This window comes from Macaca thibetana, chromosome 6 (assembly GCF_024542745.1).
Source record: "Macaca thibetana thibetana isolate TM-01 chromosome 6, ASM2454274v1, whole genome shotgun sequence".
Classification (NCBI taxonomy): domain Eukaryota; kingdom Metazoa; phylum Chordata; class Mammalia; order Primates; family Cercopithecidae; genus Macaca; species Macaca thibetana.
Genome location: NC_065583.1, coordinates 3,871,707 through 3,898,792, shown reverse-complemented (window position 1 = coordinate 3,898,792; position 27,086 = coordinate 3,871,707). Strand labels below are relative to the sequence as shown.

Here is a 27,086-nt window from a genome sequence, read left to right as displayed (position 1 = left end):
AAGTGCTGGGATTACAGGCGTGAGCCACCGTGCCCAGCCCTAAAATTTTTAAAAATGTCATTACAATAGTAAATGACAGTAGGTGTCAAGCAAAACTGTTAAAACCTTGATTTTTTTCATTCGGCCTATGTAAACTTGATAAACGCAGAAAGAGCTCACATTTTGAGAAAAATGTGTCTTCCCATTCAACAACACAGAACCCACCTCCCACTTCCAAGTTTCCCTCTAAGAACCTTCAGTAAGGAACCGATCTACACAGGTGGATACGGATAAAACGGACAGTTTTAGGTGAGAACTTTTCGCTACTAAAAATGACTCACGGTGTTTTTGTTTTTGTTTGAGATGGAGTCTCCTCTGTCACCCAGGGTGGAGTGCAGTGGCGTGATCTTGGCTCACTGCAAGCTCAGCCTCCCGGGTTCATGCCATTCTCCTACCTCAGCCTCCCGAGTAGCTGGGACCGCAGGTGCCTGCCACCACGCCCGGCTAAGTTTTGTATTTTTAGTAGAGACAGGGTTTCACCGTGTTAGCCGGGATGGTCTCGATCTCCTGACCTCCTGATCCGCCCGCCTCGGCCTCCCAAAGTGCTGGGATTACAGGCTTGAGCCTCCGCGCACGGCTGACTCACGGTATTTTTTGATAGGGGAATGAGTTCTCTCATTAGGCACCTCCTATAATGTACATAACACCATGATTTAAACGTGTAGGTTAAAAATAAAAACACTGTATATGCTTCGCTTTGTGAGTTAAATCACTCACATTCTCCACCAAGTGCTCCGGCCGGGGAATTATGAGGGATGCAGAGCAGCTGAGGCTCCGTTTGGCACCGCCGCTCCGAGGGCGTCCTGCGCCCTCCAAGGCCCGGTCCCAGGGGCTGCGGGGAAGCCGGGCCCGGGGACCCCCTCCCACCCTGGGCCGAGCCCCCCGCTCCCTGTGCGGCCTGTCCCAGGCTTCCAGGTCTCTGCTCCCGCGCGCCAGGCGGCGCTCCACCTCCGCGGCATCGCCCGTGACAGCGCCCTGTGGATCCTCCGCAGTTCCGCGTCCCAGATTCGGTGCCCCGAACCCGTGCAGACGTGGTCTGTGGGGCCCAGGCCCGCTGGCCCCTGCGGCTCCCGAAGCCGAAGAACTTCTTCAAGGAGGTGAGTTCTTCTCAGACCCCCAACCACCGGCTCCTGAGCCGCGGCAGCTCCCTGTCCCCTTTTCATCACCCCCCGCCCCACACCCAGCCCCAAACCCCCAATCAACTCCCAATCCCCGACCCAACCCCTGCGATCTAGCCCAGAATCCGCGATCCAGCCCGGTCCGCCCTTCAGCAGCGACACTCGCAGCCTCCAAACTCTCAGACCCAGTGAGCCTCGCAAAGCCGTCAGGCGCGCGCCTGCACCGCGGGGGCCACGCGGCTCCCGGAAGCCGCTCCCAGGCGGCGCCCGCGACAGGTGGGGCTGCAGCCCGGGGCAGGCGCCGCTGGGCTCGCGGGTTCTCCCGGCTGGCCCGGGCTGCCCCAGGACCACAGTTGGAAAATCGCAGGCGCGCAGCCGGCCCTGCCGGAGGAGAGGGGCCAGTACACTCGCAGCCTCCGACCTCTCAGACCTACTGACCTCTCAGACCCAGTGAGCCTCGCAAAGCCGTCAGGCGCGCGCCTGCACCGCGGGGGCCTCCCGACTCCCGGAAGCCGCTCCCAGGCGGCGCCCGCCGACAGGTGGGGCTGCAGCCCGCGGCAGGCGCCGCTGGGCTCGCCGGTTCTCCTGGCGGGCCCGGGCAGCCCCGGGACCACAGTCGGAAAATCGCAGGCGCGCAGCCCGCCCTGCCTGAGGAGGGGGGCCATACCCTGCTCATCGTCCGCAGGGAGATCTGGGGCTGGCACGGGCACTCCGCGGCCACCGGGCTGGCTTCACGGATGGCCTGGCTTCAGCGCTGAGGCTCTGGCCCTGGGGGCTGCCTGGCTGGTGTCAGGCAGCGGGAGAGGCAAGGACAGTCTGGGGTTGCCCCTTCCCCCACCCGCCCCACCGCTTCCCGTGCCAGGACTGGCAGTTTGCAGCTGCACCTCTGGCACTGGCGAGGGATGGCGGAGCTTCCCTTGAATGATGTCGGGGTCGCCGAGTGCACAGCCTACCTGGTCTGAGGGTCCTCTCCTCCTGGACACCTCTCCGGATCCTGGACCCTGGCGCTGGGCAATCCACATGGATGAGACTGATCTGCTGCTGGTGAAGCCGACCGCCTAACTTTGTTGCCTGGGCGACTGGCCCCAGAATCCGCGCTGCTGGGGATGGGGGCCTGGTCTGCGGTGTCCAGCCACTCGCTGCCACTCGCTGCCCGCGCGCCACGTCTAGGCTGGTGGCTGCAGCTGCAGCTCCGCACCTGCGGGGGCTGGCGGGCCTGGTACCTGATATCATCAGGGTCAAGTGCACCGCCCACCCACCTGAGGGTCTGCTCTGCCTTGGCCTCCTCCAAGAGCGCAGGGGCCACCGGTGTGGCAATTTAGGAATGCTTAAATTGAAGGAAATATCCTTTCTCTGTCTTTAAGAAATAAGTGGCTTTTGTTGTTGTTGTTTTTGTTTTTGCAAGATACCCAGCTACAGCAGAAAACAAAGGGGATGCCAAGGTGAAGGTCCACAGCCAGTTCCTCTATTGATGACCTCCAGGCATTAATGTTCAATCTAACTGCTTTGGTTGGCACTTTCACCTCAGCACTTACAGATGCCTACAGATCTGTTCAATTGCATCGCTTGGATTCTGAATTATTTAATACCCAATTATTTCATAATTTAATACCCAAACTATTTTAACAGTTTACCATCTCTGCAATCCTGAAGTAATTTTTTCTTTGTTTATAAAACAATCGCTATAGTAAAATCAAAATCACAAAACACTTCCACGTTTCATTGGGTCAAAAAAGCATTAAAACATTATACATAAAAGATAAAAAATATATTTGTTTCATCATAAAACTATGGCTTTGCAAAATTTTTTTACATTTAGCTACATTCTTACGATTCTTTAACTTTTCACCGTTATTTTATATATTTTTAAAACAATGCATACCAGTGTTTAAAAAATAAATGCAGCATTTCATCTAGGGCTGAATATGTAACACTGGTCAGCTTTTTCAGCATCGTGCAGGTGTGGGCCTCAGGCTGCTTTGTACTTACTTATATCAAATGACATGACCATCTTAAGTGCACAGATACCATCTTCTCGGCTTCTTTCTTCTCCCCCAAAACTATTTAATGTTGCTTTAATGGCAATGTCAATTTAACTAGTTTTGTAATTTCTGTATTTGTCACATAACATATCAGTTCTTTTTTTTTTTTTTTTTTTTTTTTTTTTAAAGGAAAGCATACAGTCTTAGTTGCTGGGCCAGTTCTTCTGAATCAATTTGAAATCACCTTTTTTCTCTTTCATAATAACTACTTACTTTAATCAACAGGTCAACTATTATTGGATATTATTTTTTCAGTTAAAATTTTGCTGTCTTTCAAATATTCCAACTCTTACACACACTTAAGGTACATAACTATAGCCTATACATGTATAAGCACACGTTAAGCCAGATCTAACATAAATTTAGATATGCCAAGAAAGCCACGTGACCATTATTTACATAAATATGAGCAGTGTTCACATTTATCAAGGCCAATGAATAATATTAAGGTGATTGCTTCAATGAGAAATTAAGTGAAGAATTATTTGTTGAATATTGTCAGATAATACCTTTTTTTACCCTGTTAAACTTACTTAAGCCGGACCCAAATAATTTTTAAACGTTTTATTCTATCATGCCTGTAGACAGCTTCATATATTAACCATTTCTGCTTTCATGGTCCTTTGAGAATGGTATCTTAGCATGTAAGTGCAATAAATAAACAACTTTTATAGGAATAAAGAAAACTGATACAAATTAGTCTGGAAAATCTAGTGTGTAGTTGGTCAGCCATGTGCCCAGGTGAACCTCAAGGGATGGTTCTGTTAAAAGGAAGAAAAGAAGAATAGTATGTAACAGAAGTCTGCTTTGTGCCCCCAGGTTACAGCTGTGGCCACTCAGTCTGCCTTGCGCCTCCTTCTTCTCACAGAGGACACACTCATCCCAGCCCCAAGCAAGAAAGACCAAAGTCCCTTGCCGGGCACGGTGGCTCACACCTGTAATCCCAGCACTTCGGGAGGCCGAGGCAGGTGGATCATGAGGTCAGGAGATTGAGACCACCCTGGTTAACACGGTGAAACTCCGTCTCTACTAAAAATACAACAACAACAACAACAACAACAAAATAGCTGGGCATGGTGGCGGGCGCCTGTAGTCCCAGCTACTCGGGAGGCTGAGGCAGGAGAATGGCATGAACCCGGGAGGCGGAGTTTGCAGTGAGCTGAGATAGCACCACTGCACTCCAACCTGGGCGACAGAGTGAGACTTCGTCTCAAAAAAAAAAAAGAAGACCAAAGTCCCTTTCAGTTACTGTATCCAACCCAAAGTGGGACTACAGGCGTGCACCACCATGCCCAGCTAATGTTTTGTATTTTTTAGTAGAGATGGGGTTTTACCATGTTGGCCAGGAGGGTCTCGATCTCCTGACCTCGTGATCTGCCTGCCTTGGCCTCCTAAAGTGCTGGAATTACAGGCGTGAGCCACGGCGCCTGGCCTTGCCTGAGCTTTTTAAAGATCACACCATACCTACTCAAAGCACACACCAAATTATACGGAAAAAAAACTTACAGAGAGAGATCCTCAGCTTCCTGCAGGACAATGCTAACTCAATTTTCTTTGGTCATACTGAGGAGTTCTGATCAGATACCCTCTGGTAGAAGAGCACATAGGCATTCCAGTATCTTCAGCATACACCACTGTACAGGTCTGCATTATAATAAAACATTAAGGAAGAGGTCAGTAAAAGTTTTTCTTGTCTTGAAAATCTAAAACAGAGGGTCCATAAATCCAGCAAAAATAACTACTCGCTAAACTTGTTAAATGCAAAATATAAATCAAATGTGGGTCTCTTGGAGTACTGCTCAGAATGGAGCTCAGGGTACTTCAGTTCTGGGACTAAAACCAATCCCTTACTTGGGAGTGATACTGGAGGGGAAGGAAGAAGCAAGGGAGTTGTTCAGTAATGGAGTAAGGAAAAGGAATAGCCTAGAAAAGTCTACGTTTAAGCAAATAGCAAGTAACATTTAAAAATATGTTCTATGGATCTCTTGCTACAGCAATGCGAGTGGGAGCACCAGGAGCCCAATCTCAGAGTGGGACACCACGGATTGTTTTATGAAAACGGCAGCTGGGATGTGGAGGAAGAGCCCCCTGCAAGTTGGACAGGAGCCACAAGCTGCACTCTGAACCTGACCACTCTGCACCAATGCCATCGGCCCGTGGGTCTCCGAGGGGACCTGCCAATTGGACTGCAAATTCCCCAGTTTGCCCCCAGGTATTATAGAAAATTATTTGTGTAAATAATGTAAAGAAAACACACCTATGGCAAAAACATATGCATGCTCTTTCACACAGGGTGAAATCATAACTGGCCTCATCTAAACATTTCCTCAAAGATCAACCAAATCTAGGTCAATTCTGGTAAACATATTATATTCAACCTTAAAGGTTGCCACCATTAGATGCATGGCTATGGTAGTATGGTACCTACATCTAAACTAGTGAATCGAATGCAGGTAAGAATTCAGAAATGCCCCCAGATGATTTCAAAGCCAAATTTCAGCTAAGGTCTCCACAAAATGGCTATTTTCAAACATAGCACATTCTGACTGGGTTTGCTGAGGTACTTTCCCTCGCACATTTTTTTTGTCCTGGGACTGGGGGTTGTGGAAGGAAAGACTGCTTTGCAATATTGCATAATAAATATGGTTCTAAAAGTGCAGGTGTTAGAAATATCTTCCCTAATTAACCACACTCCTATGTAAGTGAAAAGGAAATCTGAAAATTTTAGTGGCAAATTACTTCTTCTGAAACTAATCTTAATGTTGGACTTCTTTATTCATTAGTTTCTCTTTGATATTCGTATCATCCCCGTAACTCACTCTTCTTTCACACCAACCTGCACCCCGCAAGGCTGTTGTAAAGAATTACCTTTAAAAAATCTTATAAGCAGCTGGAACATTTTCATTCCAGTTATCAACGAGATCGTTCATGGTTCTTTAACTAGAATAGAAATGTTAGAAAAAGAATAAAATCTGTTGTAGTTTTACATAAAGAACACTACTTCCAATTTTATACAGAACTATAAATTAAAAATAAACTAATGGAAAATAGTTATTTGTAAATAATTACTTTGATCATCAACTTTTGATCTCTATTCTCCTCCAAAGCATTCATACTTCAGGGTCTCACGATTTAGGTCCAAGTCTCCTCTGTGTCACTAAATGTCTACCACTTTCCCTTTCCACACCCCATAGAGCCCAGATGCCAGAGAAATAAAAGGTTAAAAAAACAAGCATCCTGGCTGGGTGCAGTGGCTCCTGGTTGTAATCCCAGCACTTTGGGAGGCCGAGGTGGGAGGATCTCATTGAGCTCCAGAATTTGAGACTGGCATGGGCAATATGGCAAGACCCCGTGTCTCTACTGAAAATACAAAAATTAGCCAGGCGTAGTGGTGTGTGCCTGTAATCCCAGCTACCCAGAAGACTAAGGCAGGAGATTCACTTGAATCTGCAAGGTAGAGGTTGCACTGAGCTGAGATCGTGACACTGCATTCCAGCTTGGGTGACAGAGCAAGACTGTCTCAAAAAAAGAAAGAAAGAGAAAGAAAGGAAGAAAGGAAGAAAGGAAGAAAGGAAGAAAGGAAGAAAGGAAGAAAGAAAGAAAGAAAGAAAGAAAGAAAGAAAGAAAGAAGAAAAGAAAGAAAGAAAGAAGAAAGAAAGAAAAAAAAAAGAAAAGAGAGAAAGAAAGAAAAAAAAACTGTTAATTGTTTTAAAAACAAAATCATTCCCAACGTATGTTCCCTCACATTCCTAAATTTTTGCAAGTGCTGTCTCTTCTATCTACGAAAAAGTGTTTCCACTTCGTTGGAAACGTTGATGTTACATAACACTCAACTCTGACCTACAAAGAATAAGTCTGGCTTCCTATGACGTTCCAGGAGACAGCGAAAGGCAGCTTGAAAAGCATCCTCCCATCCCGGGTCTGGTATTCCAGTGCACCCACAACTTCCCTCCCTCTTGCAGGTCCCAACACATACTGAGCTGCTCATGGCTCCATCGCTGGGCTCGCATTCTTCTCATTGCTGGAATGGAATGACCTTCCTCTGCTTGCTTCACTTGCCTCGATAGCTTTTAAGGTTCTCTTTTAAATTTTACCACCAGGCCCTAAATTTCATCCACCATACATGAGGATGATCCTAGGTGGACATCAGAACCCAATTGGACATCCCGTCTCCAGGTGGATAATAGGCTCCTGGTGGATGTCCAGCCCCAGGTTGACACCAAGGCTCCAGGCAAACACCAGGCCCAAGGTGAGCATTAGGCTTCCGGTAAACACCAGGCCCATGTGGATTACTAGGCCTCAGGCAGATGTCAGGCCCCAGGTGTACCCTCGGGCCCCAGGTGAGTATCTATGCCCCAGCTGAACATCAGTCAACAGGTGGATGCCCAAGCCCTTGGTAAACACCAGACAACAAATGAACATCAGGCCCCAGAGAGACATTTGGTCCAAGTGGATACCTAGGTGGCTTGGTGAACCTCAGGCTCCTGATAAACACCCAGGCCACAGAAAGATAACAGGCCACACCTAAACACCCAGGCCTCAGGTGGGTATCAGGCCCCAGCTAAACACCAGGCCCCAAGTGGACACTGAACTCAGGTGCCAGGCTGACACCCAGGCCCAGTTGCACACCAGGTCATAGGGGAATATCAGGCCCCGAGAGGATACTCAAGCCCCAAGTAGGTATCAGACTGCAGGTGAACACCCATCCCCAGAAGAACACCCAGAACACCCATCCCCAGAGGCTACGCAAGCCCCAAGTAGCCATCAGGCCCCAAGCGAACACCAAGCCCGACGTGGATATCAGAACCCAGGTAGGCACCCGGCCTAGGGAGTACTCCTAGGCCCCAGGTAGACAAGGTCCCACGTGCACACGTGGCACCAGGTGAATAATCAGTCCCAATGTGGACACAGGATCCCAGGTGAACATCAGGCTCAAGGCTGACAGCCAGGCACCAGGTTTACATGAGGACTCAAGTGAAAACTTCACTCCGAATGGACATCAGACCCCAGGCGAAATTCAGACCCAAGTGAATACCAAGTGATACCTAGGCTCCACTTGGACAGCTAGTCCCCAGGATTTCAGGCCCTAGGGTGACACCCAGGCTCCAGGTGGACATTAGGCTCATGGTAGAAATTAAGATACAAGTTAACACCTAAGAATTCGGTAAACAGGAGAGCACATGTAAATTACTAGGCGCCTGGTGAACACCCACGCCCCAGGATGACACCAGGCCCCAGGTGAACATCACGTCCCAGGGTAACATCAGGCCTCATATGGATACCTAGATGCCTGGTGAACGTGAACATCAGGCCACAGATTGAAACCAAAGCCACAGAAGGGTATCAGACCCCATGTAAATACCCAGGCCCCAGGTGGGAATCAAGACCTCCTGGTAAACACCAGGCTCCTAGTAGACATTAAGGCCCAGCACAATGCCTGGCCCCAGGTGAACAACAGGCCTAAAGTAGCTATCAGGACCCAAGCGGACACTGGACTCAAGGTATGTACATCAGGTGTACCATAGTAATCCACATGGGGCCTGGTGTTTACCGGTGTCCAGCGTCCCAGTTGGACACCAAGTCACACGGGGACACAGACCCCAGGTGGACACCCAGTCTCAGGATGGAAATCAGGCCCTAGTTAAACAGAAGGCCCCAGGTGAACATCAGGCCCCTGGTGGACACCCAGGCCCCAGGTGGACATCAGACCCAAAGTAAATACCCCAGGCAGGTTATTGGTCCCAGGAAAACACCCAAGCCCCAAGGAGAAATCAGACTGCAGGTGAACTCTGGTCTGCAGGTGTGCATCAGGCTGGGCATCCATCTGGGACCTGTGTTCACCGGGGGCCTATGTCCACCTTGGGCCTGCTGTTCATCTATGGCCTGGCGTTCACCTGGGTCCTGAGTCAACCTGATGCCTGATACCCACCTGGGACCTACACAGTCACCTTGGGGCCTGGTAGTCACTTGAGGGCTGGTGTCCTCCTGGGGCCTGATGTCAACCTGCAGTGTAGGCATCCACCAGGGACCTGATGTCCACCTGACGTCTGAGGTTCGACTGGGGTTTGGTGGCCACCTGGAGCCTGGTATCCATCTAAAGCCTGGGTTCTGCTTGGGGCTTGGATGACTGGGCACGAGTAAACAGATCCTCCATCCCCTGGAGATCAAGGTTCCCATGGGACCAGGGCAGCAAGAATTGCTAAGTTTGGGTGCCCCTAGAGTGGATTCCTCAGAGGTCCTCATTAGAGACACATAGATGGTGTTCTTGTTTGGACTCTGTCTGGGCACAGAGCTATCTCGGGGCAAGGGGGAACTCAGCTTAGTGCACAAACTTGTTGCTTGAGCTTGGACACTCAACTTCATTTTTCTGGGTTTGTTTCTCTACCTGAGAAGTAAGGGAGTCAGGCAAGCAAAGCTCATGATTTCCAAAGTTCTAATATTCCATGAATCTATGATTCCATAATATATTCAATGCTTATTCATTTTTATCAAATATATATTTATAAAATTGATTCACTCCTGTACAAATATTTATTTTCAAAAGTTTCTTCTTGGGCTGAGATCTGAGAAGGATTTAATAACTTAGTCTCAGGCGCCCTTAGCTTTATTATACTCTTCTCAGCATTTGATAAAGTAGGTAATGAAAAATATGGAAGAAGTTTTGTTTAAACAATGAAGAAATGTATACAATAAAGAAATGCATGCATGTAAATACATATGTTTCTACCCTATAAAGCCAAAATGTATACACTTCTTTTTTAATCAAAACCAGGGTAATTGGGATATCCATCACCTCAAATACTAAAAATACAAAAAAAAAAAAAAGTTAGCCTAGCCGGGCATGGTGGTGCAGGTCTGTAGTCCCAGCTACTCAGGAGGCTGAGGCAGGAGAATCACTTGAACCTGGGAGGCAGAGATTGCAGTGAGCCGAGATCGCACCACTGCACTCCAGCCTGGGCGACACAGCAAGACTCTGTCTAAAAAAGAAAAAATCAAAATGTAAAAAAAAAATCCAGTTGGTAAAATTTTTTAAGAGTTCAAAATTCCCACATCAAAAAGAAAATTAAAACCAAATGATTTATAAATTAAAGAAAAAAATATGAAAACTAGCCTTAAATGCTTTTATTATCTATGAGGAAATAGGAAAGTAAATAAAAAGTATTTTTATTTCAAAATTATTTTGTCAAATAAATATGTTAACATCGCTTTAAAAGTTTTTGTTTGTGGCCAGGCACGGAGGCCTGTAATCCCAGCACTTTGGGAGGCTGAGACAGGTGGATCACCTGAGGTTGGGAGTTTGAGACCAGCCTGACGAACATGGAGAAACCCTGTCTCTATAAAAAATACAAAATCAGCCAGGCGTGATGGTGCCTGCCTGTAATCCTAGCTACTCAGGAGGCTAAGGAAAGAGAATTGGTTGAACCTGGGAGGTGGAGGTTGCGGTGAGCCGAGAATAGATAAAGAAGATGTGGTGTATATACACAATGGAATATTGCCCAGCCATAAAGGAATGAAATCCTGTCATTTGCAACAACATGGATAGAACTAGAGGTCATTATCTTATGTGAAATAAGCTAAGCTCAGAAAGACAAATATCCCATGTTCTCATTCACATGTGGGAGCTTAAAGAGTGGATCATGGAAGTAGAGAATAGAATGATGGTTACCATCTACTTTATCTATTCATCCATTGATGGACACTTAGGTTGATTCCATGTCTTGGCTATATATCCGCCAGTGAGATTTCTGGATCATCCATAAGCTTATGGATCATAAGGTAGCTTAGCTTGTCAAGCACCCTCCAAGTTGTTTACCATAATGGTTGTACTACTTTACATTTCCATTAACAGTGTGTAAGCATTCTCTTTCTCTCCATCTTCACCAGCGTTCGTTATTTATTTATTTTTTATTCTATTTTATTTTTTGAGATGGAGTCTCGCTCTGTTGCCCAGGCTGGAGTACAATGGCACGATCTCAGCTCACTGCAACCTCTGCCTCCCAGGTTCCAGCCATTCTCCTGCCTCAGCCTCTGGAGTAGGTGGGACTACAGGCATGCACCACCATGCCCGACTGATTTATCTATTTTGAGTAGAGATGGGGTTTCACCATGTTGGCCAGGCTGGTCTCAAACTCCTGACCTCAAGGATCCACCTCAAGCAGCCTCCCAAAGTGCTGGGTTTACAGGCCTGAGCCATCGCTCCCAGCCTATTTTTTAAGTAATAGCCTTTTAGACTGGGGCGAGATGATATCTCATTGTAGTTTTGATTTGCATTTCTGTGATGATTAGTGATGTTGACCATTGTATGTCTTCTTCTGAGAAATGTCTACTTAGGTCTTTTACCCATTTTAATTAGATTATTTATTTTTTCCTATTGAACTGATATATATTCTGGTTATTAATCTCGTGTCAAGTGAGTAGTTTGCAAATATTTTCTCCCATTCTGTGGGTTGTCTCTTCACTCTGTTGATTGCTTCCTTTGCTGTGCAGAAGCTTCCAGGCTTCATGCAATCCTATTAGTCTATTTTTGCTTTTGTTGCCTGCACTTTCAAGATCTCATCCCCAACAATCTTTACCCAGATCAACATCCTGTAGCATTTCCCCAATGTTTTCTTCTAGTAGTTTCATACTTCCAGGTCTTACATTTAAGTCTTTAATCCATTTTGAGTTGATTTTTATATATGGTAAGAGAGGGGAGTCTAGTTTCTTTCTTCTGCATGTGGATATCCAGTTTACCCAGCAGCACTGATTGGAGAGACTGTCCTTTTTTCTCGTGTATATTCTTGGTGCCTTTGTTGAAAATAAGTTTATAATAAAAGTGTGGATTTATTTTTGGGTTCTCTAGTCTGTTCCATTGATCCGTGTGTCGGTTTTTATGATAGTACCATGCTGTTTGAGTTACTATAGCTTTGTAGTATACATATTCTTATTTTATGCCCAAGGAGCAATTACACATACCGACCATTTTCTTGGCTACAACAAAAACTTAAATAAATTCCCTAAACATTGATTTCATTAGGTATATTCTCTTCAGGCTTATTTGGATTTATGAAACCAAATATTGGATTTATGGAGCCAAAAATCATAAATCAAAAATCAAAATATACCCAGCACTTTGGGAGGCTGAGGCAGGTGGATCATCTGAGGTTAAGAGTTCAAGACCAGTCTGGCCAACATGGTGAAACCTAGTCGTTACTAAAAATACAAAAATTAACCAGGCATGGGGGAGCACACCTGTAGTCCTAGTTACTTGGGAGGCTGAGGTGGGAGGATTACTTGAACCTGAGAGGCAGAGGTTGTAGTGAGCCAAGATCATGCCACTGCACTCCAGCCTGGGTGACGGAGTGAGATTCCATCTCAAAACAAACAAAAAAAAATCAGGCTGGGCGCCATGGCTCATGCCTGTAATCCCAGCATATTGGGAAGCCGAGGCAGGTGGATCGTCTGAGGTCAGGAGTTCGAGACCAGCCTGGCCAACATGGCGAAACCCTGTCTCTACTAAAAATACAAAAAAAAAAAAAAAAAAAAAAAAAAATTCCAAAAAAAAAAAAAATTAGCCAGGCATGGTGGTGCATGCCTGTAGTCCCAGCTATTCGGGAGGCTGAGGCAGGAGAATCACTTGAACCTGGGAGGCAGAGATTGCAGTGAACCGAGATCGCACCATCACACCACTGCACTCCAGCCTGGGCGACAGAGCGAAACTCTACCTGAAAAAAAAAAAAAATCCAGTTGGTAAAACTTTTTGAGTTCATAATTCCCACATCAAAAAGAAAATTAAAACCAGATGATTTATGAATTAAATAAAAAAATACAAAAACTCATAGTAAAGTAGCCTTAAATGCTTTTATTACCTATGAGGAAATATAAAAGTAAATAAAAACCATTTTTATTTCAAAATTATTTTGTCAAATATATTAACATAGCTTTAAAAATTTTTGTTTGTGACCAGTCACGGTGGCTCACGCCTATAATCCCAGCACTTTGGGAGGCCAAGACGGGTAGATCACCTGAGGTTGGGAGTTTGAGACCAGCCTGACGAACATGGAGAAACCCCATCTCTACTAAAAATACAAAATCAGCTGGGCGTGGTGGTGCATGCCTGTAATCCTAGCTACTTAGGAGGCTGAGGCAAGAGAATTGCTTAAACCTGGGAGGCGGAGATTGTAGTGAGCCGAGATCGTGCCATTGCACTCCAGCCTGGGCAACAAAAGCAAAACTCTGTCTCAAAAAAAAAGAAAAAAGAAGAGTGTGTGTTTAGTTTAGACGGAGTCTGGCTGTTGTTGGCCCAGGCTGGAGCGCAATGGCGCTATCTCGGCTTACTGCAACCTCCGCCTCCCAGGTTCCAGCCACTATCCTGCCTAAGCCTCCCAAGTGGCTGAGATTATAGGTGCCCACCACCACACCCGGTTAGTTTTTGTATTTTTAGTAGAAATGGGGTTTCACCATGTTGGCCAGGCTGGTCTCAAACTCCTGACTTCTGGTGATCCACCCGCCTTGGCCCCAAAGTGCTGGGATCACAGGCATGAGCCACCACACCTGGTCTTAAAAGTTAAATACATTTTTTAATTAAAAGAAGTCCATCCCCATCTCTGAGAACCTTTCCACCCCTGAGTCCCACTTTCCAGTGTAAATGTTTTTGTGTATTTCCAAATAATATGCTTGTAATGCTATTTTGAAACACCAATTTGCAGTTACATTGTATGCATTCTCTTCCCGTCATGACAATTGAAGAGCAAGACTTTACATCGACCTCACCATCCCATTTCCTTTCCCGTACAGTTTTGGGGTGAGTCACTGTTTATCACTGACACTCTGCCTCTGTTGTTTGCTGTTGGGCCAAATGGTGTATTAATACTGCTTTTTCTCTTCTACAACTTGTAGTTGTCTCTGAAGTTAATAGTTAATGACAAAAAGTAGTTGCCTTTTTCATTTGCCAATTTTTTTTTTTTTTTTTTTTTTTGAGACGGAGTTTCACTCTTGTTGCCCAGGGTGAGGTGCAGTGGTGCAACCTCAGCTCACTGCAGCCTCCGCCTCCCAGGTTCAAGCAGTTCTGTCTCAGTCTTCGAGTAGCTGGGATTATAGGTGCCCACCACCATATATAGCTGATTTTTAAATATTTTTAGTAGAGACAGGGTTTCACCATGTTGGCCAGGCTGGTCTCGAACTCCTGACCTCTGGTGACCCACCTGTCTTGGCTTCCCAAAGTGCTGGGATTACAGGCGTGAGCCCACCCCCCCTACCTTTTTTTTTTTTTTTTAAACAAAATCTTGCTCTGTCACCCAGGCTGGAGTGCAGTGGCGCAATTGTGGATCACTGCAGCCTCGAACTTCCTGGCTCAAGAGATGCTCCTGCCTCAGTCTCTTGAGTAGCTAGGATTACAGGCCACATGCCACGATGCCCAGTCAAAATATTCTTTTGTAGAGATAGGGTCTGCCTATGTGGCTCAGGCTGGTCTTGAACTCCTGCCTCGGCCTCCCAAAGTATTGGGATTACAGGTATGAGCCATTGCGCCCTGCTACATTTGGCATTTATTCTGACGTTATCCTTCCCATAGTCTAAAATTAATTTTTCCAGGTTTTTGAGTTATAATTGATACATAATAAAATTACCAATTTAAATGTACACTTTGATGAGTTTTGATAATTTTGGGCAGTTATGTAATCATCATCACCAGATACAGAAAATTAGAAACTCTGAGGTGAAAAAAGGGGAAAAGATAGAATAAAAAGATACAGAAAGTTTCCATCACCCTAAAAAGTTTTTTTGTTTTCATTTGCAGCTGATCCTTTCCCATTGATCTGCTTTCTTCCATTGTAGTTTTATCTTTCCTAGAACTTGGTCTAGATGGAATCACACAATATGTGGTCTTTTGCATTTGGTTTCATTCACTTAGCATGATGTCTTTGAGATTCATCCACGTTGTTGATGTATTACTAATTCGTTGCATTTACTAGCACTGCGTTCCTTTTTGTCACTGAGTAGTATTCTGTAGTAGGGAGGTCCACAGTTTTTATATCGGTTCAACAGTTGACAGAAATTTGAGTTGTTCCAGTTTGGAGCTACTATATATGATGATGTATGCATATCTGTATATATGTATAGAGCATGTGTATAACACTGCCATGTACGTTTCTGTAATGTCTGTGTGTAGGCATATATTTTCATTTTTCTTGTAATATGATTGCTGGGTCATATGATAAATGCATTTTTAACTTTGTAAGATACTGCAATATCATTTTGCAAAAATGACTATAATTTTGCGTTCTTATCAGAAAGGGAGAAGGAAAGGAAAAAGTACTTGGATAAACAACTAAGAGACCAGTCCTCAGAGAAGCTGCTTGTCTGAAAAAATCACAGCTACGGCAAAAATCGAGCAGCCTGGGGAAAATTCAGACTGCAGCTGCAGAGCTAAGCCACAAATAAGCAGACTGCCTGGCCAAGTCCAACACAGAAGCCCTTTGTTGTTTGATTAACAAGCTCCCAGGAAAATGTTTCCTCGCCTTTTTAGACGTGTGCACAGTGGGTTCTGTGGGACCTTGCACAGGGAGGAGGGCGGCTTACCTAAAACAAACCCACAGTCATACAAACAAAAAAAGCAGCACTTTGTCAAGGCCTAGAGACACACCCATAGCTGCATTAAGATAAGGGGAACTGCACAGACAGCTTTATTGATGAGTTACTCAAACTGCTACAGAGATGATAGAAATTTCTTATAAAAGCTTTTGAATTCAGCGGGGCATGGTGGCTCACACCTGTAATCCCAGCACTTTGGGAGGCCAAGGCGGGCGGATCACAAGGTCAAGAGATGAAACCATCCTGGCTAACACGGTGAAATACTCTACTAAAAATACAAAAAAATTAGCCAGATGTGGTGGCACGTGCCTGTAATGCCAGCTACTCGGGAGGCTGAGGCAGAGAATTACTTGAACCCAAGAGGCGGAGGTTGCAGTGAGCTGAGATCGTGGAGATTGTGCCACTGCACCCCAGCCTGGGCGACAGAGCAAGACCATAAAAAAAAAAAAACCAAACAAAAAAAATCAAGTTACCATGTAAGTGTAAGTCTATTTTCAGAATTTTTGCTTTGTTTCAGCTGTCTCTATGTCCAACGTATACCAATACTAACTATACTGTCTTGATTACTAAAGCTTTATGTTAAATTTTGAAATCAAGTAGTGTAAATGATCTGACCTTGTTCTTATTTTTCAATTCTATTTTGGTTATTTTAGGTCCTTTACTTTTCTATATAAACTTTTAAATTAACTTGCCAATTTCTTCAAAGATGCCTGTTAAGATTTTGATTTGGATTAGATTGAGCAATTTGGGTAGAATTAATTTATTTCTAAGTGTTTCACTTTCCAATGTTATCCCAAATTGAGTAAGTTTTATTTCCTAATTACTTTATTTTCTAACGGATAGAAACATAATTGATTTTTATATATTGACCTTGTATTCTAAAATTAACTTATTAATTCTAGGAACATTTTTATAGCTTCAGTCTTTCTTTTTTCTATAATTCACTTTTCTTTTTTTTTGTAGAGATGGGGTCTCACTTTATTTCCCAGGCTGGTCTCAAACTCCTGAGCTCAAGTGGTCCTCCTGCCTTGGGATCTCAAAGTGCTGGGATTACAGACATGCATGAGCCACCGCACCCGGTCCCATCTTACTTTCTATGCAGATAGACATGTGCACTAAAGCAAGGCTCAGCAAACTTGTACTGTAAGGAGCCAGATAGTAAAACCTTTAGGTGATGCCGGTCTCTGTTGAGATTACTCAGTGCTGCCATTAGAGCCTAGAAGCAGCCACAAGCAATATTAAACAAATGGTCGGGCTATGTTCCAATAAATCTTTATTTTAAAGAGCAAGTGGTTACCAGCTTCTGTTGGGAGGAGTTAAAAAACATTTTTAAAAACTGAAGAAAAAAACAGGTGGAGGGCTGGCTTTTGCTTAGAGGCTACAATTTGCCAAGTCCTGTTCTGAAGGGTTTTTTTTAATTTTTAATTTTTGTGGGTACACAATAGGTGTATATATTTGTGGGGTACATGAGATTTTCTGATGTAGGCATGCAATGTGAAATAAGCGCATCATGGAGAGTGGGGTATCCATCCCCTCCAGCATTTGTCCTTTGTGTTACAAACTGTTCATGAGTTCTATATAGGTGAAGTCATACAATGTGCATTCTTTTGTCTGATTTCGTTAAATTAGCATAATTATTCTGAGATTCACCCATGCTGTAGCTATAGTTTATTATTTTTTGTTGCTCAAAAAAATTCCATTAAATGGCTATGCCAGAATGAAGTCACTCTTGTTAGATCCAGGCAAAATAGGGCCAGGAAGGCATGAAGCGGGGTGGAGGGAGCTCATGCTTGCATGTCTGAGATAAGAACTGTTTGCAAGGACTTTCTTAAAGCCCCACAAGAAAGCCCTTCACATCCTGCATGCACCTCCTGCTTCGCATGGCTTGCACGTTTTGCACATATACATAGATTTCTATGACAAGGCTTATTGCTAGGCATTCTTTAGGACTTAGGACTGCAGTGATTCTGGTAAGACGCTCTTGGAAGAACACTTTCCAGTAACATCACCTCGGTCAATGCAAACTGATGGCAAATCTGGCTTTGAGCCAGAGAAACCAATGAACTCTGTTTCCAAGCAGTTATGTGAACACCTCTCTTTCTGCCAATAAAAGCTTCCTCTCTTCCCCTTCCCTCACCGGGTGCCCCTGTGGCTTGCCATAGGCCATTCTAGGTCATAATCCTCTTTCCTATTCCCAGTAAATTCATCGTGTTTGGAGACAGTTTTCTCTGAAGTCTTTTTTTAGGTTGACATGATCTGGTATCAGAAGTGCTCCAGAGGCAAAATGACTTTTGGAGGGACTGGCGGCTTCCGGAGCTGGGGAGATGCCACAGTTGAACCCTTTGCACCCTCCACCTCCCCGGGTCACCTTTTCTCTGCCCAGGTAAATCTTCTTTCAGGTCGAGCTCCTGCTCTTTGATAGCAGCTCCCTGTTGGCCTTATCTGGGGTCTGCTTGGACGAAGGCACCTTCACAAAGAATCCTGCCTCCCTTCTAGGGCTGGAAAAGACTTGTTCTCTTTTCTGGCAAGTCGTTTCTGGTCCAAAGACAGTTTATCTCCTGGTTCTGGTGAGTGCACTTGTGGTTTCAGTTTTTTGTGTACATACTTCCATTTGTTGCTATACTTTTCTTTATTTCTGAAAATCTTTCTTTTATAAAAATGGTGGGTTTGGCCGGGCGCAGTGGCTCACGCCGGTAATCCTAGTACTTGGGAGGCCGTGGAGGGTGGATCACTTGAGGTCAGGAGTTCAAGATCAGCCTGGCCAATATGGTGAAACCCCGTCTCTACTAAAAATACCAAAATTAGCCAGGCCTGGTGGTGCACACCTGTAGTCCCAGCTACTTGAGAGGCTGAGGCAGGAGAATCACTTGAACCTGGGAGGTGGACGCTGTGGTGAGCCAAGATCGCGCCACTGCACTCCAGCGTGGGTGACAGAGCGAGACTCCGTCTCCAAAAAAAAGCTGGGCTCGAGACCCCCCCCTTTAAGAAACCTCAGGACTGTCACCACCTTTCTATGAGGGACCTCAGTCTCCGAAGAAAAAGCCGCCTGTGTTGAGGATAAACTGGTACGTGGAAGACCACTAGGGGGCCTGCCAGACTCAAGAAAAAAATCTGTGCATCTAGGAGACATTTGGTTACAGGTTGTATAATTAGAGCCCAGGCTGTCTGCCGAGTCAAACAAACATCCCGGCCTAAGGACACTGTAAAACACAACACCAGTCCAAACCCCCAGCGTTCGCTAACAGAGTTTACAGGAGTTTTCTTTTGCTCTTGAGAGATTAAGAAGAAGCAGAATGAGATCCCCCAAATTCCAAAGCATGCAATAATGGTCCCCTTCTGGGACTCCTGCTGGCTACACGTTCTAAAATGTTGGTTCTCTCTAGCCCACACTTAAAAAGCAACAGACTGACCTCCCAGCACTTTGGGAGACTGAGGCAGATGGATCACCTGAAGTCATGAGTTCAAGACTAGCCTAGCCAACATGGTGGAACCCCGTCTCTACTAAAAATACAAAAAAATTAGCCAGGCGTGGTGGGCACCTATAATCCCAGCTACTCATGAGACTGAGGCAGGAGAATCCCTTGAACCTGGGAGGTGCAGGTTGCAGTGAGCCAAGATCACACCACTGCACTCCAGCCTGGGAGACAGAGTCAGACTGTCAAAAAAAACACACAAAAAACAAAAAAAGCAAGGCGGGGCACAGTGGCTCATGCCTGTAATCCCAGCACTTTGGGAGGCTGAGGCGGGTGGATCAGGAGGTCAGGAGATCAAGACCCTCCTGGCTAACATGGTGAAACCCCGTCTCTACTAAAAAATACAAAAAATTAGCCAAGCGTGGTGGTGGGTACCTGTAGTCCCTGCTACTCGGGAGGCTGAGGTAGGAGAATGGCGTGAACCCGGGAGGCAGAGGTTGCAATGAGCCGAGATCGCACCACTGCACTCCAGCCTGGGTGACAGAGTGAGACTCTGTCTCAAAAAAAAAAAAAAAAAGAAAGAAAGAAAAGAAAAGAAAAATCAATGGATGGAGTATCCCAACACTAATTTTGTTCTTCAGTGAAAAAAATTTATTATTTTGTTCTTCATAATGGAGGTCTTATGAGTTCCCCAAACTTGTCTTTCTTAAGACAAAATTAGGGTACCGTAGTCCTAAAACCAAACTATCTGAATGAGAGGCATATTTCAATTGGTACCTCGAAGCGTCTGAGTGCATTCAGGATTCTAAAATTGCCTCCTGATCTCAGGCTGGGCATGGTGGCTCACCCCTATAATCCCAGCCCTTTGGGAGGCTGAGGCAGGTTGATCACTTAAGGTCAGGAGTTTGAGACCAGCCTGGCCAACATGGTGAAACCCTGTCTCTACCAAAAGTACAAAAATTAGCCAGGTGTGGTGGTGCATGCCTGTAATCCCAGCACTCTGGAAGGCCGAGGCAGGTGGATCACTTGAGCTCAGGAGTTCGAGACCAGCCTGACCAACATGATGAAACCCCATTTCTATTAACAATACAAAATTAGGCCGGGTACAGTTACTCACATCTGTAATCCCAGCACTTTGGGAGGCCGAGGCTAGTGGATCACCTGAGGTCAGGAGTTTGAGACCAGCCGGGCCAACATGGTGAAATCCTGTCTCTACTTAAAATACAAAAATTAGCCAGGTGTGGTGGCAGGTGCCTATAATCCCAGCTACTCTAGAGGCTGAGGCAGGAGAATCGCTTGAACCTGGGAGGCAGAGGTTGCATTGAGCCGAGATCACACCATTGCACTCCAGCCTGGGGGACAAGAGTGAAACTTCATCTCAAAAACAAAACAAAACGAAACAAAACAATTAACCAGGCATGGTAGTGCATGCCTGTAACTCTAGCTACTAGAGAGGCTGAGGCAGGAGAAGCGCTTGAACTCAGGAGGTACAGGTTGCACTGAGCTGAGATTGTGCCAATGCACTCCAGACTGGGTGACAGAGTGAGACCCTGTTTCAAAAAAAAAAAAAAAAAAAATTGCCTTGATTTCCTCCGCTCTCACCATCCCTGAACCTGGTCCTGTTAAAACTTTTCCCTTGTAAGTTAAACTCACGAATGATTCTTCTATACCCAAAATTAATTTTGTTCCTCAGAGCATGGCTGAATTTTGAGCCATTGCCAAGGAATTCTCAAAGGTCATTGAAGACCCTCACTAATTTGCTGATGAATTCAGCACAGTGCTCAGGTTTATTGGCTGGTGTTTCTAACCTATGCCAGCTGGGTCATACACTTTTTAGTGAAGGCCAGGCTCAACACTGATGGCCAAGTCTCATTGGCATGACCCCGAGGAGGATTTAGGCAAAAACTAAGAAAAAGTCCCAAGATGTGGCAAAACAAACACACACACCACACACACACAGACACACACACACACAAACACACACCAAAAGTCTATTCTTGAGTCTTTTCCTACAATCTTAGTCTGGAGTAAAATCTATGCCTGTACCCAAGAACCTAACAAGCCCATTTACAACTATTATAGTCCGCTCCAGGTTGTATTTAAAGAAAATTCTGGATTACCCATGGATGGTGAATCTGTTCAAGTAGGAGTTAATTCTGTTTGTGAATGGCCCTTCTAGAAAACTTTCCCAGCTTGTCAAGAGGGCCTGCCTGGAATGGGAAACTCTGCCCACGTCTGATCTAGTTAATTTGGCAAAAATCAGCCTGCCCACACACTTGAGGCCAGTGCCTGTTTAGCTGCAGAGAAAAAGAAAAACCTTGTGGGCTGGGCACAGTGCTTCATGCTATAATCCCAGAACTTTGGGAGGCCGAGGGGGGAGATTCACCTGAGGGCAGGAGTTTGAGACCAGCCTGGCCAACATGGAGAAACCCTGTCTCTATTAAAAGAATACAAAAATTAGTTGGGTGTGGTGGCGGGTGCCTGTAAATCTCAGCTACTTGAGAGGCTGAGGCAGGAGAATCACTTGAACCCGGGAGGCGGAGATTGCAGTGAGCCGAGATCGCGCCACTGCAGTCCAGCCTGGGCCACAGAGTGAGACTCTGTCTCAAAAAAAAAAAGAAGAAGAAGAAGAAGAAGAAGAAGAGAAGAAGAAGAAGAAGAAGAAGAAGAAGAAGAAGAAGAAGAAGAAGAGGAAGAAGAAGAAGAAGAAGAAGAAGAAGAAGAAGAAGAAGAAGAAGAAGAAGAAGAAGAAGAGAGAAAAACCTTGTGGCTGTTACAACATTGTTTTTTCTTCAAACAAGTATAGGGCTGCCTGACTTATGCCCAGCCCTGCAGACATAACAGGAGGGAAAGGGAGAACTCCTGGCTCTGCTGCAAAAGAGAGAATCTCCAGTTCTCCCGCTTAATCATTTGGGTGAAACCACCCTTCAATTTGGGAATGAAGTCTTAATTGTTCTGAGAGCTGAAAATCTCCAGCCTCCTCTCCGACTGAGTGGACCCTACCCCCTCCCCAGTCTTGGCCAAGAAGATCCCAGAGAAGCCTTAGAAACTGAATTTTCAGCCAAAACCGAACAGAAGGCCGGATACACCTCATTATACCCTCTCCCTTTCGTGGTTTAGATTCAACAGCTGCCCAGCATTAAGGTTGAAGTAGAGATTGTAATACTGACAGAACTGACTCTCTGTGGCATTAAGACACCCAATTATAAACAGGACCTAAGGCCATGCCAGGCAAGGGTTAAGTCATGTAGCCCCACACTTAAAGAAGAAGCAGTGTTGTAACTGGGCAAGGTTTTCCTTTTCTATGCAGGTAAACAAGCACTGACCTCAAGATACTGCAATACTGAAAAAATTGCAGCTCATTGAGGCTGGAGGCTGGCTGACCCTGCCCCTTCAACCCGCCAGAACTGCACCTTTCACTGGACAAGAGACTGACTTCAGCAACTTTCTCCTGATGAGAGACCAGGACCTGGCTCTGGCTGCAGTGACTGGTTACACTCAAGAGCCTCCCTGTCCCTGCTTCACCTTTTGACACATAGGCGTAATTGTAATTCATTTAAATGCTGACTCTACCTCAGAGTGAACATAGGTCCTATGTAACACGCATGTCTGTTCACCCTCCATGCACACAACCCCCTTCTTGAATATTCATAGCTCATCCTATAACTTGCTAAATATGTATACTTGGCCAACCTTTTGAGAATAAATTCCTGTTCCATCTAGCCCGTCCTCCCAGCTCCCCAACTGTCTGTTTCTGGTCCCTGCTGGAGGTGGAGTTTACACTTTCTGGCTTGTCAGAATGGCCACCAAACTCTCCTTTCTAAATTTACAAATGTGTGATTTTTAAATTGATAGTTCATAGACACCAGAGCAACTATCAGTCCTTAACCCGACCAGCCTCCATCAGCCCCTGCTGAAGTGTGATGAAAAGATAAAAATGGTAGGCGTTTCCAATAAGCCTTGACCTGCATTGTTTCACACCACATTCCTTTCTGCCTTGGCCCTCCTCAAGACACCCACCCTTTTTTGCTTGTTACTACTGCCCTGTCTACCTTCTAGGATGTGATTTTCTGGAAAAATACCATCCTGGAATTTCTCTTTTCCAAAAGCCGGGGTTGTGGGGGTGGTGATAATATTAGAATCTGACAAACCAAATTGCTGACTCAACCTTGAAGTCCCCTGATTCCCCATGTTCAGTCATTTATTGTGCTTTTTTCTGTTCAGAAAACAAAAATAATACCACTCCTTCACTGCCGAATCAAACACCTGTCTCTTTATGGGCAAACTCATCCAGCGATACCGGCAAAATTCACGCCGTACTTTCTTTTTGTTTTTTGAGACAGTCTCTCTCTGTCGCCCAGGCTGGAGTTCAGCGGCGTGATCTCCGCTCACTGCACGCTCAGCCACCCGGGTTCAAGCCATTCTCCTGCCTCAACCTCCCAAGTAGTGGGGATTACAGGTGCCCAATACCATACCCGGCTAATTTTGTATTTTTTTTAGTAGAGATGGGGTTTCACCGCATTAGCCAGGATGGTCTCGATTTCCTGACCTCGTGATCTGCCCGCCTCGGCCTCCCAAAGTGCTGGGATTACAGGTGTGAACCACCACGCCCGGCCCATAGCATACTTTCTATTAAAATCTGGATTAAATAGTAAACACTATCTGTTCAACCAGATGGTATTACGAAGTCTTCAGCCTATTACAGAAGAATACAAAAGCCAGGCCTAATTGCTTCATGTCTTCGTCCTTGTAATACCCGAATTCTGCCTATTAAAAAACCAAGCAACCATGGGTGGAGGTTTGTTAGTCAAGGCAACTGAGGAGTCAGCCATGGGATCCCCCAACTGTACATGAGCCTCTAGCTGTAGACGCTTTCATGCTTGTACCACGCCCGGCATCTTCCTGCCAGCCGACTCACTTTCTAAGAGCTTCTCCTACTTGCTGCCCATTGTCTCACTCCCTCGTGGGCAATAACCTTAACCCCGCAACTTTCCTGCCCTCTCCTTCAGGCCAGACACCACACGGCTGCCAGCTCTGACAGGCCACCTCCCCTGGGCAGACACCACACGGCTGCCAGCTCTGACAGGCCACCTCCCCTGGGCAGTGCCGGCTGTCTTCGTGCACAGATGGCTCACATGTAAAGAATGATGCTGGTAGGCGCTGTGCAGGCTACACAGTCACTATGCCTTTGAGGTTGTGTTAGCAGCTTCTTTGCCTGTAGCCATTTCAGCCCCATAGGCAGAGCTGTTTGCTCTCACTGGGCCTGTCTCATTGCTAAGAGAAAGACTGTAAATCTTTATACAGACAGGAGGTATGCCTTTGCAGTTTCTGATGATTCTGGAATGTTGTGAAAGCAGAGATTTTCTTACTTCCAGTGAAGATGAAATAAAGAATGGGCTTTAGGTACAAGAATTACTAGATGCAACACAGCTGCTGTAGACCACTGGAAGCGAGACTCTGGAAGCTGGAGGAAATCATCTTGCTGATAATGAAGCAAAGAATGCTGCCCTTATATGTCCCACTTATCAAATCTCAGTCATGGCCCAGCTGAAAACACTCCCAAAAGATATTAAAACAATTTAAGATGCACAGAACTGGGCACCAGAGGCTGAAGAAGAAAAGTGGAAAAATGGTGGCTGCTGGTTTAATTAGATAAAGAGGAACACTGGTTTGGCCCAAATTAAAAAAAAAAAACAACCTGTCCCACCAGACTCTGAAGTTTCTGTTGTTATGATTATGATTATGATTATGATTATGATTTTGAAACAAGAGTTTCACTCTTGTTGCCCAGGCTAGAGTGCGATGGCGTGATCTTGGCTCACTGCAACCTCTCTCTGCCAGGTTCAAGATAATTCTCCTGCTTCAGCCTCTGGAGTAGCTGGAATTACAGGCATATGGCACCATGTCTGGCTAATTTTGTATTTTTAGTAGAGATGTGGTTTCATCATGTTGGTCAGGCTGGTCTCGAACTCCTGACCTCAGGTGATCCACCTGCCTTGGCCTCCCAAAGTGCTGGGATTATAGGCGTGAGCCACTGCGTCTGGTGAAATTTCCATTATTAACTACAATACATAATTCCAGTCATGGGCAACAGAAAAGATGATTACTTTTATGAAATAATACCGGTGGAGTAACATCAATAAATCAGCCCAAAGTGCTTATGTAGCCCACCCCACCCATCCTAAATTCAGTCCTGGAAAGCCAGTGCTCATAGCCTCTGGCCATTTATTATTCTTTTTTAAGACAGGGTCTTGCTCTGTTTCCCAGGCTGGAGTGCAGACTCCTGGGCTCCAGCGATCCTCCTGCCTCAGCCTCCCAAGTAGCTAGGAGTACAGGCCTGCGCCACCATGCGTGGCTAACTCAGGGCCATTTTAACTTCCTGATGGGCCCTGCAGGGTTTGGGGGATAGATTTCATCCAGCCACCTCCCTTAACTGAGTACACCATGTTTTAGTTCTGCTCTGAATGTTCTCCTGTTGGGTTGAAGCATATGCAGGTGAGTCATTGCTTCAGCAATGGCTAAAGTCCTATTAGAGAAGATAATCCCTCCCTGGGTAACGCCTTTGAGCTTCACAGTGAACAAGAAACTTGTTTGACTGGACAAGTTATAAAACAAGCATGTGCTCTCTGGCATATTTACATCTTACAGCACTTTGATTGTGATTATCATCCCCAGTGCCCTGGATGACTGGAACACACCCATAGTCCTCTAAAGACCCAACAACTGCCAGAGTTGATGGAAACCTTACACTTGCCATGGCCAAAAGCCCTGCCTAGAATGCTTCTGACCTTGAGGGCCCTTTGGATTATATAAACTTGCATCAGTCGTTCTACAGTGTGCTCCCAGGAGACAAAGACCTGAAACATAAAACACCACAACCTACAACAAGGAGATTTTTGTCTATTGGAAAAGACACTTACAGAAGGATTCCCTCCAGGCTAGCTAGAAAGGTGCACACCAGGTGCTGCGGGTCAACCTCTGCACAGCCAAGTGCAAAGGCATGGATTCCGGGATACGTGCATCTCATCCGAAGAAGATACCACATGTTCTCACTCATGTGGAAGCCAACAGAGTGGATCTCACAGAGGTAGAGAGGAGAACGGTGGTTACCAGAGGCTGGGAAGAGAAGAGGGAGAGGGGATGAAGAGAAGTTGGTTAAGTTAGAATAAGTGTGATAGCACAGTGAGGAAATGATAGTTCATAATTTATTGTAATACAAAATAGAAGAGTCGTAATATTCCCAACACAAAGAAAAGATAAATGTTTGAGGTGACGGGTATCCCAGTTACCCTGATTTGGTCATTGCATATTGTGTACAGGTATCAAAGTATCACATGTACCCCCAAAATATGTACAACTATTGTAAATCAGTAAAAGATAAGAGAAAAAATAAAAAGCAAAAAAAAAAAAAATCCCCCAAACCAGCTCCTAACTGGACCTGCACTCCTGTCAACAAATTAAAACGAAAACTTTCTAGGATATGAAGCAGAAGGCTCTGAGCCAGATGGCTTTTCCCAGGATGTCCAGAACAGGCCTGTAAACCCTTTCCTCGTTTCTAATTCTTGCTTGATTTTCTTCCTCTTTTCCTGGAAGGATAATTCTGTTTCCCAGTCCATCACCACAGGGGACTTACTAATTGTTGGTTCTGTCATCAGAAACCTCCCTCTGTTGATAACTCTACTGACTCCCTAGTTCAACCTGTAACATCTCACTAATACCCCAGATACAACCACCTGTACAAATTGTATCCTACCCTAAGGGTCCAAGATGAGGTCCTCATCCAATCTAGGCTTATCTACTCGAATTAAGACAGCGCGGTGAGTAGCTGGCACACCCTCAAGAGCTGCTCATGACACACAGAGATGACTTAATTTTTCAGTATGAGGCCAGGTGCAGTGGCTCAC

The 27,086-nt window shown here is 45.5% G+C and overlaps 1 protein-coding gene across 1 annotated transcript; it reads left to right on the top strand.

Moving 5' to 3' along the window:
• Positions 1-772: 772 nt before the first annotated feature.
• On the top strand, positions 773-6,864 carry LOC126956387 (atherin-like). Its single transcript, XM_050793376.1, has 3 exons — positions 773-1,136; positions 5,194-5,411; positions 6,696-6,864. The coding sequence occupies exons 1-2, from the start codon at positions 788-790 to the stop codon at positions 5,253-5,255; spliced, it is 411 nt and encodes a 136-aa protein (XP_050649333.1). The 5' UTR covers positions 773-787; the 3' UTR covers positions 5,256-5,411; positions 6,696-6,864.
• Positions 6,865-27,086: the final 20,222 nt, after the last annotated feature.

Excerpts from the sequence above, each read along its gene's own strand:
- LOC126956387 (XM_050793376.1), top strand. The coding sequence starts at position 788 with ATGAGGGATGCAGAGCAGCTGAGGCTCCGTTTGGCACCGCCGCTCCGA. Across the intron at positions 1,137-5,193 it reads CGAAGAACTTCTTCAAGGAG|CAATGCGAGTGGGAGCACCA; the intron begins GTGAGTTCTTCT and ends CTCTTGCTACAG.